A 16,634-nucleotide genomic window follows, 5' to 3' on the forward strand; every position below is an offset into this window, starting at 1 on the left:
GTCTTAGGTGGATTTCTGACCTGTCCTTGTCTTCACAGTGAATTACATTAGCAGTTTATTACAGATCATTGTTGCTTTTGTTTCTGCACAGTGTGTTTCAGAGTTAACATTTAAAAGCTAGCTCTTCCCTCTCTTATCCGCATATGATGAAAGGGAAACTTTTAGCAATGCCAAGCAAAGCACATCCTTTCATTCCTCTTTTTAACACCTTTAGACAGTAAGTACCATTGTTATCTGATAATGTGTTTTGCTGCTATATTTTTCCTAAAGAATGAATGGTCAGTCCATGCTAGGTAGAGGTTTGGGGACATGAAGCTTCTCATTTATAGAATGAATGCTGCTTTAGATCCTGCAAGTTTGTGTTTTAAAATGCCTTTGAATATACAGACAGCCTAGATTTTAAAATCAAACACCTCCAAAGAATTAAGAAAAAGAGAGAGTTTATGTGGAAGGAATAGGACACCTCTGCACAGCTTGGGAATTCAGCAGCTGGGATTCAAATACATACAGTACAGATGTGACTGATAAGGACAAATCATACACGTGGCAGGCAAGGAAAGATTGTGTGCTATATGCTTTTCTTTGAGATGAACAACTTGATTTACTTGTAACCTGAATTTTGAAAGCTCATTTGCATTTTATCCAAGAAAACCATATTCTGCTCATTGTTGAAATGCTATGCAGTGGCCGTAACTTGAATCATTCTGTTGATAATTTACAGCTCCTATGCAAAGCTGTAGCACAACATCCGTCTTGATGTATTACTCACTTTCCTTTGTATTTCACAGAAGATGGCATACAAAGATAGTGAATTCTGACAGATTTATATGTCTCCCTCCTCTGTCTTTGCAATCTACAGAAGTTGCTCACTCTTATATTCATTGAACATTTGCTCTCAGAAGAAAAACAATTTAGTGTCACGCATTTGAAAATTCTTAAAATAGTGACATTAATAGCATTTAACACTTCCAACTCATGTGCTAACACTTTCAACCAATGCGCTTTTCAAAACTGAAGCATCATTATATGCAGGAAAACTGATGCAATGCTGGACGTTTTGTCAGGGTCATGGCCAAGCATGGAACAAGAAAATATGCAGAACATCAGTCTTTTGTGTTTATTCTTCTGTGAAGCCACTATGAAACAGAGTTAGAAAGAGAGGTCCATGTGCTTGGGGTAAAGCCATAAGGAATTCTAAAGCAGCGTCATGAGATGGTATAAATAATGCTAGTATAAATAAAGTCACTACAAATCTAATATAATTGAATTATTTAAAATTCACATAGCAGCTACTGAAATAAGCATTTCTCTCCACTGGGTCTACAGAATACTAATATTCAGGCTCAGTGTTTGTAAAGCACATCTTGGAAGGGCTCAGCAGTGTCATTTGGCTTCCAGCCACATACGGTACTCCAGAAATCTATGCCTCAGAATATTCATGGGATAAATCAGACATTTCACTTGACTTAGCATTTTATAAGTTGCAAGTTCTTTGGGATAATTATATTTATTCATCTACACTTAGTAGTGTTGTTACAAATATTCAGTCTTGAAGTAAATTAAGTCTTATTTCTAACAAAATATATTCATCTATGCTCTTGAGACCTGTGATCCCCAATGCCTTTAAGCTTTCATAATTATGCTGAAATTGAATTTAGTCTAACCATTAATCAATAAAACATGGTAGCAGACTTACCAAAACGACTAACACTATCTACTCCATTAATGATTGGAATATAATCCGGATTATCTTCTACTCCAATCTGTTAAAAAGAAATTGCATTTTTTACATCACAGACTTCACAGAACTTCACTTCTTAAAAAAAAGAAAAAATTGAAGGTTGCAGTTTACCACCAAAATTATACATGGCCTAACACAGTGCATAAATATTTGCAAATCTGCTTATTTTTGGTGAAAATAAATAAGAAGAATATATGCAAATTTTTAACACAGTGATCACACATTAAAACCCTTTAAATTCAGTTTGAACATCTGCTGTTTCAAAGCTTGATAATGACACATAGACATTTTTTTTTACCTCAAACAAAATTGATAAAGCTCTTAACTTTCCATTTCCTTTAATTGCCTCTTCGAAGTCTGTAAATAGATCTCCATCATAGCAGTAGATTTGCATCTGCAAAAAATATATATATTAACATATATTACATATATAGAAACAATCAATGCAATTATTTTTATTCCTAGTTTGAGTATAAATGTTCAACCAACGTAACACAAACACATGGATATGTTATATGTCTCATGTGAATTATCTGAATATACAGAACACAATTAATCAACTGTTACCTGTCTAAAAAGTTCTATACTGGAAAATCATTAAGTCTGGAGGAGCTGTCCTTTCAAGGAGAACATCATTATCCACGGCAATACAGCAAGCCTGGACAGCCAGCTGATACCGTATATTTAATCTACAGTACTCAGATGAAATCAGTCTTGCAATCAACTGTAAAACACAAATAATAAAGCAGGGTGTCCCTCCTGCACCTGCCTTGCAGTAAGCGTAAAGAAACACTGGTAATAAAAGATTCCCTAGGATTCTGTGCCCACATTTGCTGTCATGGGCATTGGGTTTGTTGCATCCCTTCCTCTCTAAGTTTGGATGCAGTTGGGAAATCTGCCAAGTCACTGACATGAAGGAGACAGCCTTCTGCTGAAAGTGACTTTTCATGTGATGGTGGGTGAGGTAAATCTTTTCTTAGATGTCTTGGTGGGATAGATAGAGTATGAGTGGGAACTTTAAATAGATGTGAGGTAAAAAAAAAAAGACACCTCCCAGGGAAAACTCCTAGCTCACAGCTCTCCATAGAAAACAGGACAACATTGGTGCTAATGCTTTGCTCTAACACAGAAATCCAAAGTGTCTGAAGTGTGGAGCAGCTCCTGGCTCTCAGTGAAGCCTGGGTTTGAAAAATCAGTTTCAATCTTAAATACTCAACCACTGGGACACAAGATGGGCCAAACTTGTGGGGGCTTAAACTTTGTCAGATTAGCAGGACCAACTTCCAGTGTCATCACAGAAGACACAGGAAAATGCAGGTTAGACATTTTCAATGGACTAATACCTTACACTGCTGCTCTCAAGTACATCATTCGAATATTGCTAATCTGGATTGAAGTGATGATTAAATTCGCAAGTAAGCTTTAATTATGTGATAAACAAAGGTGCTTAGTAAACAATGTTACTCTTTGCAGAATGACAAATTGTCAAAATCTATTCTATACTCTACCTCAAGAGGAAATTTTTGTCCTTCCAAGCTATGTTCTGATCCATCCGATGACGCATTGCATTTTCCCCAGTGAAAAATGATCTTGCTTGCTTTGAATACAGTATCTAAGCCACCTCCACTTACATAGTAATCATTTGTCAGGTTAATCTCCACTAAACAAAGAGAAAGAGAGGAAAGCAAACACACAACATTGTCAATATAAAAGCTAGTCAAGGCATCTATGACTCTCATATTTCAGAACAGGTGCAAACAGGCAAATATGAAATGCTTATTTTACTATATTTTATACGTAATTTGCCAGGAAGTTGGTCATTTAAAGAAAAAAATGTGCTAATTCCTTATTAACTTGGAGAAATATGTTTCATTTCATGCTGTAATTCATAAAAGTATACTATTTTTCATCTCTGAAAACTGGCTCCACAAATATGCTGAAAAGCCCAGAAACATTGTCTTAGCCAACTTGACCTTCCAAGAAAATAAATTCCTAAAATACATAGCTTTCTGAAAGCACCTGAATTTTTAATAAAAATAAAAAACACCCCAAACTTACTGTCACAATACTAGATACCAATTCTAAAGGAAGATAGGGAAAGAAAGATTTAGCCAGTTACTAGGAGGGCTGTCCTATCTGTGAGCCCCTTTGGCTGTGGGGCAGTCTCCCCTGGGAATAAGTGGAGGTGAATGTAGTGGATGCAGGTGTACCCAGCTGAATGCACTTTTCAAGCAAGTGGCAAGGTAATGGGAGGAAGTGACCAGTCCACATAGAATCCAGGAATCTGAGTGAGAGATTGACGAGTTGCTTTGTATGTGGTATCTAGACTCTGAGGGTGGTAAAGCAACGGCACAGTTACCCAGAGAAACTGTGGATGCCCCATCCCTGGAGGTAATTAAGGCCGGGTTGGATGGTGCCCTGGGCAGCCTGAACTAGTGGGTGGTAATCCTGCCCATGGCAGGGGGTTTGGAACTTTAAAGGTCTTTAAGGTCCATTCCAACTCAAGTCATTCTGTGCTTCTAATTCAAATAAAATAATATAAAATAAAATAAAAGTGACTGATCCAGGAATTTTCTGGGCACTGCTGTGAGACAAAGATAGAGATAGTTGTTAGAAGATGTCTTCCTTCATATCAGTACCTGAAACAAGTTATAGTGCTTCCATGAAGCTGCATTTAGATGCTGCTATCCTAGGTTTATAGCAAAGTGGTTGAAAAATATTTGTCTGACAATATATACGCCACCACAAGCTTCTTTTACAGCTAGGAGAAATAAGCCCTTGTAGCCACAGAATCACAGAATTATAGAATTGCTCAGGTTGGAAAACAGCTTAATGATCATCAAGTCCAACCACAACCTAACCATACTACCCTGACTCTAACAACCCTTCACTAAATCATGTCCATGAGCCATGAATCATCTCTTCCTAAAATACTTTTTAAGATAGAAATGACAGATCAGACCACAAAAGCACCTGTTTCTCTCTCTTTTTTTTTTTTTTTTTAATTTGAAGAAGGGAGTTGAAGTGAGTAATTCATATATAATGTCTACATTACAGGTGTTGATGTGTCGATGAATCCCACCACCATTAGATTTTTGAAACTACAACTGGTCCTCAAAGTGCTTCCAGATGAGTAATTTATTTGTATTTAAAAAAGATTCATTTAAAATTCTAGATACTTAGTAATAGCTATCATTACTTTGTAGAAAACAGTAAATTACTGTTCAGCTTAGTGAAGTGCTCACGATGGTACAATAGTAATGCTGTGATTTCCTTGGCTCTATCTGGAACATTATTTTCATTTGTGCTTTAGTAACTTTCTATTATGCTTGGCTATAGTCATCACTTGTATGGGTTTCTTTTCTATTATTGTTATTAAAATGATAAATTCAGAACACAAAGGCTATGGAAAAGGAAAATGAAAAAAGTTTAATTAAAAATCCACAGCTTGTTTTCCTTTATCACTTTTAAGTACTCTAAACTCCAAACATGAAACGTGATGTTTTACCTGTTTTGCCATTGTTACGAATGAAAGTATCTTCTCCAGTTTCCTTTTCCCATCCATGGAATTTAAGTTTCTTTAGATTCACATTCACTTGGGTAAGGTCTTCATCTATATTAATAGGAGATTGTTTGGCACCATTGCAAGCTGAATATTTTTTTCCCCAGTCCTTTTGGTTCAGAGTTCCTAGAAATCAAAACACTGCAGTAAATACATTTAAACCTAAACTGATATCCATATATTTTTCCATGTGAGTAATTCAAAACACAGTCTGCAATCTGTGGTCAGAATACCTTCTTGTCTATGGTTTCTGCTGCAAAAACTGTGCACAAGTACTGTTGCATTCTACCTTCAAGAATTAGGTCACTTTTGATGATTTTAGATATCATACAGAAATGATTATAAATCTCCAGGGAAAACAGAACACAACAAAAATGCCTCAAGCACAACATACAGAAATAATAAATGAAATGGGAGAGAAATAAGCTTTTAGATGAAAGAAACTGTCATTCAAAAAGAATTTGAAGTTACTGCAAAACCCTCCTTTCTAAACAACTCTTTCATCACCCAAATGTCACCAACATTCCTTCTGCCTGATGAACTCAATCAGCCCAGAAGATTTTTAATAAATAAAAGTATGATCTTTAAAGTAATCCTTACAGAGAGAAAAACAATAAGTGATTTTACTCAGCAAAAGGAGAAAGTTTGTGATGTTCTGCCCAGAGAGGCTGGCTATAGGGCCTTGCTTTGTCCATGAAGGACAATTCAGGGGTAATTCAGCCATCTCTGATAGCTGTCAGGAGGCCCTGTGCCACAGCAGGCACTTTCTCCAGGGCACTGGACTACACAGACACAGGCACAACACACTTGAACTCCATAATAATTGAGCAAGTACTCTACAGACCAGTATGAGAAGTTAGTAGCTGCCCTGAGAAACTTTGGATTGTATATTACAGTAAGATAAATTAGACAGCATTTTGGTGGTGTATGCATTTGCATACATACAAATATTTTCTACTGACAAGGTATTTTGTTGGCATTTAAAGGGACTAATTAAAACCGAGTTTTGACTGTGGAGATACAAGAAAATATAGCTGCTTCAGTTAGCTTTCACTTCCTATTAGTTACAAGTGAATATTAGTGAATCCATCGCACACATTTAAATTCTATCATAGATGTTGAAATGAGCCATGGCTCATTTACAGGCTGCTTTTTTACATCCATGTCTGTCAGCGGAAGATTGGCTGTATTGCACCCCAGGCAAGGACAGCCCTCATATTGCACTCAGAAAACTCAGTGAGGGGAGAGGAGATGCAGCCAGACCTGTAACCATGACAATAGGCAGTAATACAAGATGCTCATCTGGATAGTCAGCTACCTAGAAACATACCTGAGCTAAATTATTCAGCAAGGATCAAGTCAGGTCAGTTACCAATATCACCTTGCCACATCAGAAGTACTGCAGGTCAGATGGCATGCTATTTACTTCTTTCAGTCAGGAACGGAAGAAGCTGCTAGGCACAGTGGCCAAGCAAATAAAAAAGTTTTAGTCACAGTGTACTGAAACTGAATTTCCTGCAGGTGGGGATTAGAATCCTGTTTAAGTGAGCAGTCCTTCCTTTGGGGATGGCACTGGTGGGCTTCTGGCTCATCCTCAAGTAATGCTTCTCCTGGGCATCTGCTGTGAGCTATCGTTTATTACCTGGACAAGCATTGCAATAACTTGATTTCTAATCTGATTTTTATATGAACAGTATTATTTCAGTTCTTATCTTTAAAGCTTCCCTTGAAAAATTCTGAGTCCAAGTCAACTTAAACTTGGAGATGAACATGCTCAGGCAATCTATAGAGAATTTTCTAAGAAATATTGAAGGCGTTAAATAAACTGAAATAACGAACTTTTAAAACAGAAAATAGGGTTAGACAGGAAGAAATAACAATTCTCAGCTTTCCCTGTGCATCCTTACAGACAGGCACTTGTTTCCAGGTCTACCTTCAGCCAACTCTGTGGCTTTCCAAGCTGTCAGGTTGGGCCCGGCTGGCCACCCACTGCTGTCCCTCAGAATTAGGCTGCACTCTCTACTCTCATCTCTGCCTTCTTTGTTCCTTTGTTTCCAAGGCTTCCAGAGGCTGTTGCTGTTTCAGGGCAATGCGTAGAGGGCTCCTTTCCTTCCACTGTCATACCTGCTCTCCTGGCCCACATGCAATCTCTTCTTCAGGATGTTATCATGACTCTCCACTCAGCATGCTTTTTCCTTATTCTGCTCCTTCCTCCAGTAACACCAGGATTGATGGAAAATCCACCCTCCTCACACCACCTGGGTGTGAGAATTCTTCCAGATTTCTTCTGATGAATGTAAATATTCTTGACTTGCATCTTCCCTTTAAATTCCCTACTATCCTCTATCAAATTCAACTCAAACAAATACATCAAATTTACAGAAACTATCATTTCCTCCCAAGTTTCTTAGTTTCATGTTTCAAATTCCTGCTTTGCAACGTAGAACATAAATTCTTTCTCTTGGTAGCTGTTATCTGAGCTGTTATCTGAGCATCAGCAAATAATATAACAAATCCCTAGCATGAAGCTAATTGTAACATTAGTAATCTACATCCCAGAAAATAGTGCTGTGTCAATACTGTAACCCACCACTGCGTCCTGAGCTAGAGCACTTGGAGTTAGATAGGATGCCAGCTGTAGGCACTATGGTAATGTTGTGATTCAAGCTAGGAAGCTTCTTCATTCATTCTAGATGTGAAGCTTGTTATAAATATTGAGAGGAAGAAAAAAGGGAAGCTGGAAGGCCTGATGAGGTGAAGAATGTTATTTCCTACCTCTCAGCTAGGCCTCAAACCTGTGATGTGAGCTTGCTACAAAGGTTTGATAATGTTCAGGCTTTTAATGTGCGGAAACAATTAAGTCAAGTGATTGTGATACAGAGATTCTCCTTTCATTGTTTATCCCTTACTAAAATCTTAGGACATCTCTGAATTCTTATGAACCCTCTATAAATTTTAGAACAGTGATTTTAATGTAATTGTAGGACACCACACACTTGCCTGTGCACATGGTAAGGAACTGATTTATCTATCTTATGTATGGAAAAAATGGAAACACTTTTTCTGCTGCTCTCTGGTTGACAAAAAATTTAAGTCAGTCTGTCCTTGTTGTATGACTGCTAGCTGAAATCATCCAAGGATAAATGAAAAGTATTTCATGGTTGCAGAGGACAACAGTCTTCCAGCTAAGACAAATGAACTGAATGCCCAAAATCAATGCTCCTGCTGGAAAATCTGAATAGGTATTTGATGACTTTTAAACATTTTTCTTCTTTTTGGTCCAGCAGGTGTTTTTTTTTTTTTTTTTTTTTTTTAATTGCTTACAGTTGCAGAAATACAGGTGACCTCAGTACTGAGAAATGCAGGCAATGTAGAAACTATTTCATAGGAAAAAAAAAACCTTTGTACGAAGGAATGAGATGTGTACATTTTGTCACTCATGTGCAAAACTACACTTACTTAATGCTGCAGCATTGATCAAAAGCTATGGAATTAAATGTAAAGAAAATCAGTAACAGGCTCCATACTGGAGCAGGAACATGGGGAATTTCAGAAAGAATGGGAGTTCAGTTGTGATGGTTCAGATTATGTTTGAATAGCAGAATATATGTCTATGCATATATCATGTTCTGCAGACCAATACAACTGGATGTATAGAGCAAAACATTTGGGTCTGAGGACCAGATATCCACACCATATGTTTTTCAGAAGGCTTTTAATTCAGCCTATCTCTGGTCCCATGGTAAATGCCCACTGGCAGATGAAGTGTATTTGGTATATTGTTTCAGTGCTTCTCCTGTTTAATAGCAGTTGGGATGAATCCATGTCATGCATTCTGAGACAACTCTGCCTTGGGAAGCAAAGCTGGGAAAGTAGGAAGCAGCCATAAGATTTCCTCCAGAAGTCCAGTCCCAATCTGATCTAAAATGCTGATGTAAATGCATCCAGTGCAGCAAGCAGGTGGTGAAACTGCTGTGGTTTACATGACTTGCAGAAAGCCAAAGTAAAATCATAAGTACCAAATGTTTTTAAACAAGAGCAGATTGTTTTACTGTAGGTGTTATCATAGAAACCATAAATCAAAGCAGTGCCAGCCATCTTGAAAATATTGTTGAAACTGAGCTTTGAAAATGATTTTCCCCAAACTGTTCTTTGCTCGGAAGGAAACCTGAGGAGAATAAAAATGTGCATGATGTAATGTGAAGAGTGCACAGAGGAAGCAATGTTTGTCAAAGCTGTCAGCTCTGAAGAAGTAACTGACAATTCACTATGAATGAAAATGAGCCTGAATACAGCAGATGACAAGTTAATGGAAGACTGTCTATACCATCACCTTCACTATTCTTGCCCAAGGCAGAATGGCCAAAGAAAATTTGCCGACTCTGTTTTGATAAAATGTTATACTCGGCACTGCTCCTCATCCTTAGCCTCATGAGCCCATCCCTACAACAAGCATGCACTTCTCATTTTGTGCTGCTCTTCTACCTCCTGCAGCCTTTGGAAGATCTGTCCCACAGAGTGTTACTGCACTTCTGTCTTTTGTAACAATACTTAAAAGAAAAGCATCTGTCAAACAGTTCTCCACAAGTTAGCAGCCTATGCAAGCAGAAAGAGCAAGTTGTGAAACTGAGTAGGCTGTGATCCTCCCAGCAGCCTGCCAGGAGAGGGGTTTCTCAGCGTGTTGATATGCTACTATGTGCCTGTCTGTTGGGCTGTAAGTCTTCATGATGAGTACTGCTGTTTGCTATGGGGCATCAGTGCTCCCTGTATGCAATATACGATTTATGCAGAATGGTCTTCTTATATCAATGGAAAATATATCTTCATAGAGAGAGAACTTAAACCTCAAACCAATTGAATGGGATTCTAAACATGAAATATATACTCTGGATTTCCATTTTATACTGAATATGTGCATAGCTTCTGAAGAAATGGAATGTTACAAATAAAACTTTGGCTTTATGGGATTAATAATTATGTCAGAAAATTGTATTAGTGAGGAGACATATTTTAGTTGGAAAATTTTACTTGCCAGCACTTGTTTTTAGTAAATGTTGTTTGACATCACAGCCTTTGCATTCCTAGCTCTTATTAGGATCATTTTTCTTGTTAATGGACACACTCCTATCAAAGAATCTAAGCTCCAACTTCAGCAGTAGGTGCAGAAAAAGAGATGCTTTAATCATATGTTAAGGTGAAGAAGCTATACTTTGTAAGAATAAGCTTTGAAACTCAAAAAGGTTAACATCATTACAGATAGAGAAGTACTGTTAGAAATATGGATACAACTTAAGACAGCACGTGTAGTTCAAAACTAAACTCTTACCAGTTGCAGGGTATAAACACTTGACTCTGGAACTGACAATGCAGCCTGAGTAAAATAACGGGTAGACCAGAAAAAATTATAGTGTAATTAAAGTTTTTCACTGCTTTTATTTCATTTATTATTTCAAGATTTAAACTGTTGTGAACCTTTGTGGTTATATTAAAGACAAAAGGAAGTAGAAAAGAGTGAGAGATTTTTACTGCTGCTTAATTTCCTCCTCTCTGTTTTTCATCTTTCACTCTTGGATGATATCATTACTTCCATTACTTTTTAAAATATATATTGGACATTTATGGAAAGTGAAGAATACATGTTCTGTGTAAACAGAATAGATCTGTTTTATCAAAGATGTCATTGACATATCATTCTGAAGTGTTAAGTGATTCCTAAGTGCTTTTGGTGTTTGATTGTTTTTTGTGTTTCTATTTCGATTTTATAAAGCAATTTTTTTATTGTAAGATATGAAAAATATGAAACAAGGCCATTAATTATGTGGGTATTTATGTTAAGACAAAGTTTAAATTTAGTTGTCAGATAGTGCTCTGAACACTAAAGGTAGAAGTATTCCTTCTCCTCTTTGTTTCTGCTTCACTGTTTAGTTAGAGCATCCAAACTGGATCTATAGAGGAGATGGGAATTCATGAATGACCAATACTCTTAGCTTTGCACCAACAGCTGCACAATGCAGCTTCCAGTCGTCTAAAGGTAGAAAAGTGACTTCAATGCAGATTCTGTATGAGTGAGTGAAGAGCTGCAACACTGGCCAACAGAGATAAGTGCCACTGATATTAACCTTGTGGATATTAGTACACCTCATATTACATGAAACTGCATTCTGAAGGCAGATTTTTGTCCACAAATAAATGAAATGTCTTAGTCTTACACGTTACAGTGCTTCTATTTTGTCTTGATCTTCATTGCAGGGATTTTTTTTCACCTCCAAAAAGCCCCAATTACCTCCACAGCACTATTCATTATCAGATTCATAAACTCTCTATACATTCTTCAGATTGAAAAAGTCTAGGCTTTAAGGGGTGAAGTTACTTGTCAAGGCAGAGAAGAAGTTTTGGCTTCCAATTTTGGGCTTAGCCAGTTTTTATGCCTGTCTCAGAGTTTAATTGCTTGTGGGTTTTCCAAGACAGCACTGCTTGCCAATGTCTAGGTCAAATGCTAACAAATGATGGCTATGTTAAAAACAGCCTGTGGATTAACTGCGTGGTCACTCTAAAAACTTCAATAATATTTACATGATCAGAATTCAACAGTAAAAATGTAACTTGCTTTCAAATGAGCAAAAGTCAAATATATTTATCCCATAATTTTTTTTGGCATACATGCAGTTGCAGATAAATGAATGCAACACATTTCCCTACACATACTGCTCTACAGTAGGATTTGATATTTCAAATGAAGGAAACAGAAGAAACAAAAAATTATGTTTGTTTTGCAACTAGATGAATTCAAGCAAGCCAAAAAATCTATTCTACCATTTCTTTACTGCATTATTTGTCACTTTTCTAAGTATCAGCATATCTTCACTGTATTCTAAAAGATTGTGCATTGCGTGCATATGCACACAAGAATATATCTGAGCTGTACAAACACAGAAAAACATGGACTTCTCTTGAGGAGAATATCGTAAAGAATGACCCAGCACTAACCTGTCGTGTCCATTTTCTCTGTTTCCCATGTGAAGAATGTCTGTTATTAATATCTAAATCAGCAGGTGAGTCAGGAAAATTCTGATGCAATGCTTTTTTATCCTCCAATCATCATATTTCTTTCATCTTATGTTTTATTTGAACATAAACATTACGCTTCATCCATATCTCTGGTCACCAAGACAGCTCAAAACATATCCAAAAACAACTGAGAGAAGAAAAAAATTATATTTTTTTCCCTTCAACCTCACAGGAAAAAAAAAAAAAAAAAAAGAATTGGATAGAATAAACCACAGTTCTTGAGATACAATAGAAAACTGTAATCAGTATTATAAATGCAGTGGCTGCCTTGTGATTTGTCTTCCTGGGAGTCAATCTGATAATGATTCATAGCCTAAGTGAATTACTGAGCAAAATGTGTAGGAGGATGAAGACCAGTGGACGGTTCTCTTTTAATATAGCAACTGTTTGCTGTTCCTCTTCTTTCAGTCCTTGATGTATCTGGCTATTGCAAGCGAGACAGAAACTATATAATCAAATTCTTCTATTTCAGAGAAATACAGATTATCACTGACTTGCAGTGCACTCAATGATATGGTTGTTTAGACTAGGAATAAGATTATGGGAGAAATTCATTCAACATTTTAAGATACCTCTTTTCTATTATTCTCATCCCATTGCTCCTGAATTTGCATAGAAATGCTGTTAGAGAATGATGTAGCAATACACAATGAAAACTTGCCACGTAATCTTGATAATTAATGTAGTGTTAAGATCTAAGCTACATTTTTCAATTAAGTATTAAGGAAGGAAATTTGTTACAGTGTCAAATGAGAAAATATCCAATAAAAAAAGAAATACATTTTTTCTCTTGCTTTTATTTCATTTTTCAGAATATGTGGAAGCCCAATTGGAAACTCACCGCTTCTAAACTTCTCCAAGGAATTCAGATAGTAGCAATGATTTCCTTAAGATACTTAAGGTCACAAAACTTTATAACAGCACTGCTGAGCGACAGATAAAATTCCAAGATCACAAATAACCACAGCTGAAAACAGAACTGGAATGCATGGAGCTGGCTCACTTTTAGGGAAAGAAATAGGCAACATCTTTTGGCCAACCCTGAGGAACACAGCCTGTGACTGAATTTCATATCCCTACAACTGCATTTCTTTTCATGTTGGACACAGTAGAATTAGCTGACAATTTTGAGTCATGGCAATATCAGACCTGGTCGGTCCCTCTCAAGGAAAGAACTCCTCACCCATTCCTGAGCAGTTGTGCACAGTGTTGGTGAGCAAGGACGTATGAAACGGGACACTCACACACTTCATTCTCTACCACTTCCATGATTTTTAAGATAACACCAACAGCTTTCCAACACCATACAGCCTCACCACAGTTCAGCTGTGCTTCCTGGAAGTGGAATGGAGGCCCGCCCTCAAACTTACATCTACTGCACTGAGGAAGTGTACTATATTGCCTTTTTATCAGGAGCATAACAGGAGCATAAATGGAGCCTATGGTAGTGTCTCCCTCTGCCTCATATCATACAAGTGATATATTTGTGTATACAAGTGTATATCATACAACTGATCTATTTGAAATGCAACGACTGAGAATGACAAAATTATTTCAAATCAAAGCTTGAGCCAACTTTAAAAAGACCATGAAAATGCACCTTAAATGGCCATCAACAAGAGCAAAGAAAGAGGAAGTAATAATCTACTTCAAGTGCAGCATTCAGCACCTGTCTGAAAAGTGATAGTTGATGAAATCCCAGGACATGACTACAATGAATCCCATCTTCAGAAGCAAAAACCCTCATTTATACCAGAGTGCGGATCACCATCTAAGTCTAATGAATGGCACTATGACAGTCTTTGCAATTCCTTGCTCATTACACCAAGGTAGTCTCTGCTGATCTTGGGTGGCGGAACCAAATTATAGCAATGAACTTTAAAACAGTGTCATTTACTTCTTCTCAGCTTTTCAACACATCAACAGATCTAACAGTGTTGGATTTCACTGAGAATATCAAAACTGTTTTCTCTCTTGTGGTATGGCCTCCCCCCTTCCTCCCTCCACTGCCTTGCTTTGCTTTCCTTCTTCACTTCTTTTCTCTCCCTCATCCCACTTTTTGCTATAACCAAATGTACATTACTTTGTTGCTGTCACCAAGGAAAATAACTCCTGTCATTACCAGCCAATCTACAAGAATAATAGGTCTAATAAGCTCTGATCCAAAGTCTGCTTCCTTATGTATATAAAAAAATTATGGGTGGGTTCTCTGGCCTTTGGATCAGATCCACTGTGCATACATATAAAGATCACTGCTAAATAAGACTTGTGCAACCTTGGATGCAATACACAAGCTGCTGTGAAAAAGGTTGGCATTTACCCTTGAAGAGCAAAAAGGCATCCATCTCAGCTTAAAAGAATAATGTGAAGATCTTGAAAAACAAGGACTAGACAGAAATAAACCAAAGCAAGACAAATATAGGATAAAAGAATACTGGATTACATCACTGCTCAGTCAGTTCCAGCAGGTGCCAGTGGATAAATTACCTTAATGTTGAAAAGAACATAACATTTTTTTGCTCTCCAAGTTCTCATTTATAGAGCTTTATTTTTTTGTAAAATGAAGCTCCTACCTATCTCCAAAGAACATAATGGCACAGTAAAGTGTGATTTTTTTCTAGCACCTTTTAGCAGGATTTGGTATTACACTTCTATGGGAATTTCAATATATATCACGCTTGCATAATGTTAAGGGTGAAAGGAGGAAGTGGGCAGGAATTTGTTTTATAGTATTACATTCAGCTGCATGGATTTATATGGAGATATATGGCTGTATGTGTGCTCGTCTTCACAGTTTTTATCACATAGTATTTTTGACTTTAGAAAGCCCATTCTAATTGATAAGCATGGACTGTGACTTCAATAGCAAAAACTTTAATTCCCTTTTCCCTTTCCCCCACCCCCCGAGATAAGAGAAAATCCCTCTGAAAATGAACACTAACTTTTTAAAGCAGTCACTATGTACTCTGGAATGTGCTGCAACAAGCTGTTGCTGTAGCTAGGCAACCAGGATGATTAAAAAAAAAAAAATAGTCACATGTTTGTAAATAATAGCAGTGCATTATTTTGAGAAGGACATGAAAATACACACAAAATTTAAATCTGCATGCTGGAGGATAGAAGCCTCATGCACACAGACACACCATTCTGTGTGTGTCCATTTTAAGCAATGTTATGCTTTTTTCCCTGAGACAGAGACAGACTGCTTAAATGCAATGAGTCACACAGCAAGGCAGCATGAAATGCCTGTGTTGGTAAAGATGCGCTGAGTTTGGCTTTCATATGTATTTTCAGAAACAATTATTTTGCCTGGGGAGGCAACCTGAATATTTTTTAAAGTACAAAATACGGGTAAGTGGCAAGAAGATAAAAACCAGCACACTCCTAACATTCCACAAACCTTCCTGCACTAACGGTATTTGTTTGGAATTAGTGTAATTTCATTGCTATCATTACGTTTCCATTTTTTCCCACAGATGCTACAGCAGATTCTTTCAGATCTACAATAGCAAAGTCAGTGGATGGATGATTTCTTCTCTAGTAACCTACCATGTTAAATTTAAATGACACTATCACATGATTATTCTTCTTGAGAGTTACCACATCCTCAGAAACAGTCCTTAATAACTCCTCCAGTGAGTGAGGTTCTTCCCAGCCTTGATGGGATAACATCATTATGTAAATTACACAGTAGGTATTTCTTCCAAGAACTTCTTCCACAAATGTGATATGCAAACATATTTTTTCTTCTGCAGATACAAAAAAAGATCTAACCAGGCTTTAAAAATCTTCCAGTATTAAGAACTTTAAGAGCTACTTTCAATACCAACTAGTTACTCTCAGTAGTGAAATGGTAAAAGCTATTTAGCAGTAAGTGTAAGTCATTTCAGACGGGAAACTCACTGTCCATTAATAGCATTTATTCTCACAGATTTTCCATTCTATCCTACCCTGGAAACTAAATTTGCAATAGGGAAGGAAGCAGCACTAACTGTTACAGAGGCACACGCTTAAGTTCTTGTTCCTCTGTGAGTCTTGCGGAGATAAAACTCTACTGAAAGGAAGAGTTATTTCACTGCACAGCTTGTATTGTGAAACAAATAGAAACTGAAGCTTAACCTACTGCCTCAGAGCCAAAAGTTCACAATGAAGATTTCAGTTTTCATATCAACATTCCTTTAAATTCACTAAGCTCTTTAATGGCTTAGCACTTTTTTTTTTTTTTTTTTTTTTTTTCTATCTATGGCTAATACACAGAATAAT

The 16,634-nt window shown here is 37.0% G+C and overlaps 1 protein-coding gene across 2 annotated transcripts in view; it reads right to left on the bottom strand.

Annotated features, from left to right (window-relative positions):
• PTPRZ1 (protein tyrosine phosphatase receptor type Z1) overlaps positions 1-16,634 on the bottom strand; it is a 131,412-nt gene that overhangs the window by 53,931 nt on the left and 60,847 nt on the right. For both annotated transcript variants that reach the window (XM_090137021.1, XM_090137018.1), the window contains exons 3-6: positions 5,250-5,429; positions 3,250-3,401; positions 2,040-2,135; positions 1,697-1,763 (exon numbers count right to left, since the gene is read on the bottom strand). In XM_090137021.1, coding sequence (XP_089993147.1) covers positions 1,697-1,763; positions 2,040-2,135; positions 3,250-3,401; positions 5,250-5,429 — 495 coding nt within the window. The remainder of the gene's footprint in view (positions 1-1,696; positions 1,764-2,039; positions 2,136-3,249; positions 3,402-5,249; positions 5,430-16,634) is intronic.

The sequence above is a fragment of the Phasianus colchicus genome, chromosome 1 (genome assembly GCF_987193195.1).
Source record: "Phasianus colchicus chromosome 1, bPhaCol1.hap1.1, whole genome shotgun sequence".
Taxonomy (NCBI): Eukaryota; Metazoa; Chordata; class Aves; order Galliformes; family Phasianidae; genus Phasianus; species Phasianus colchicus.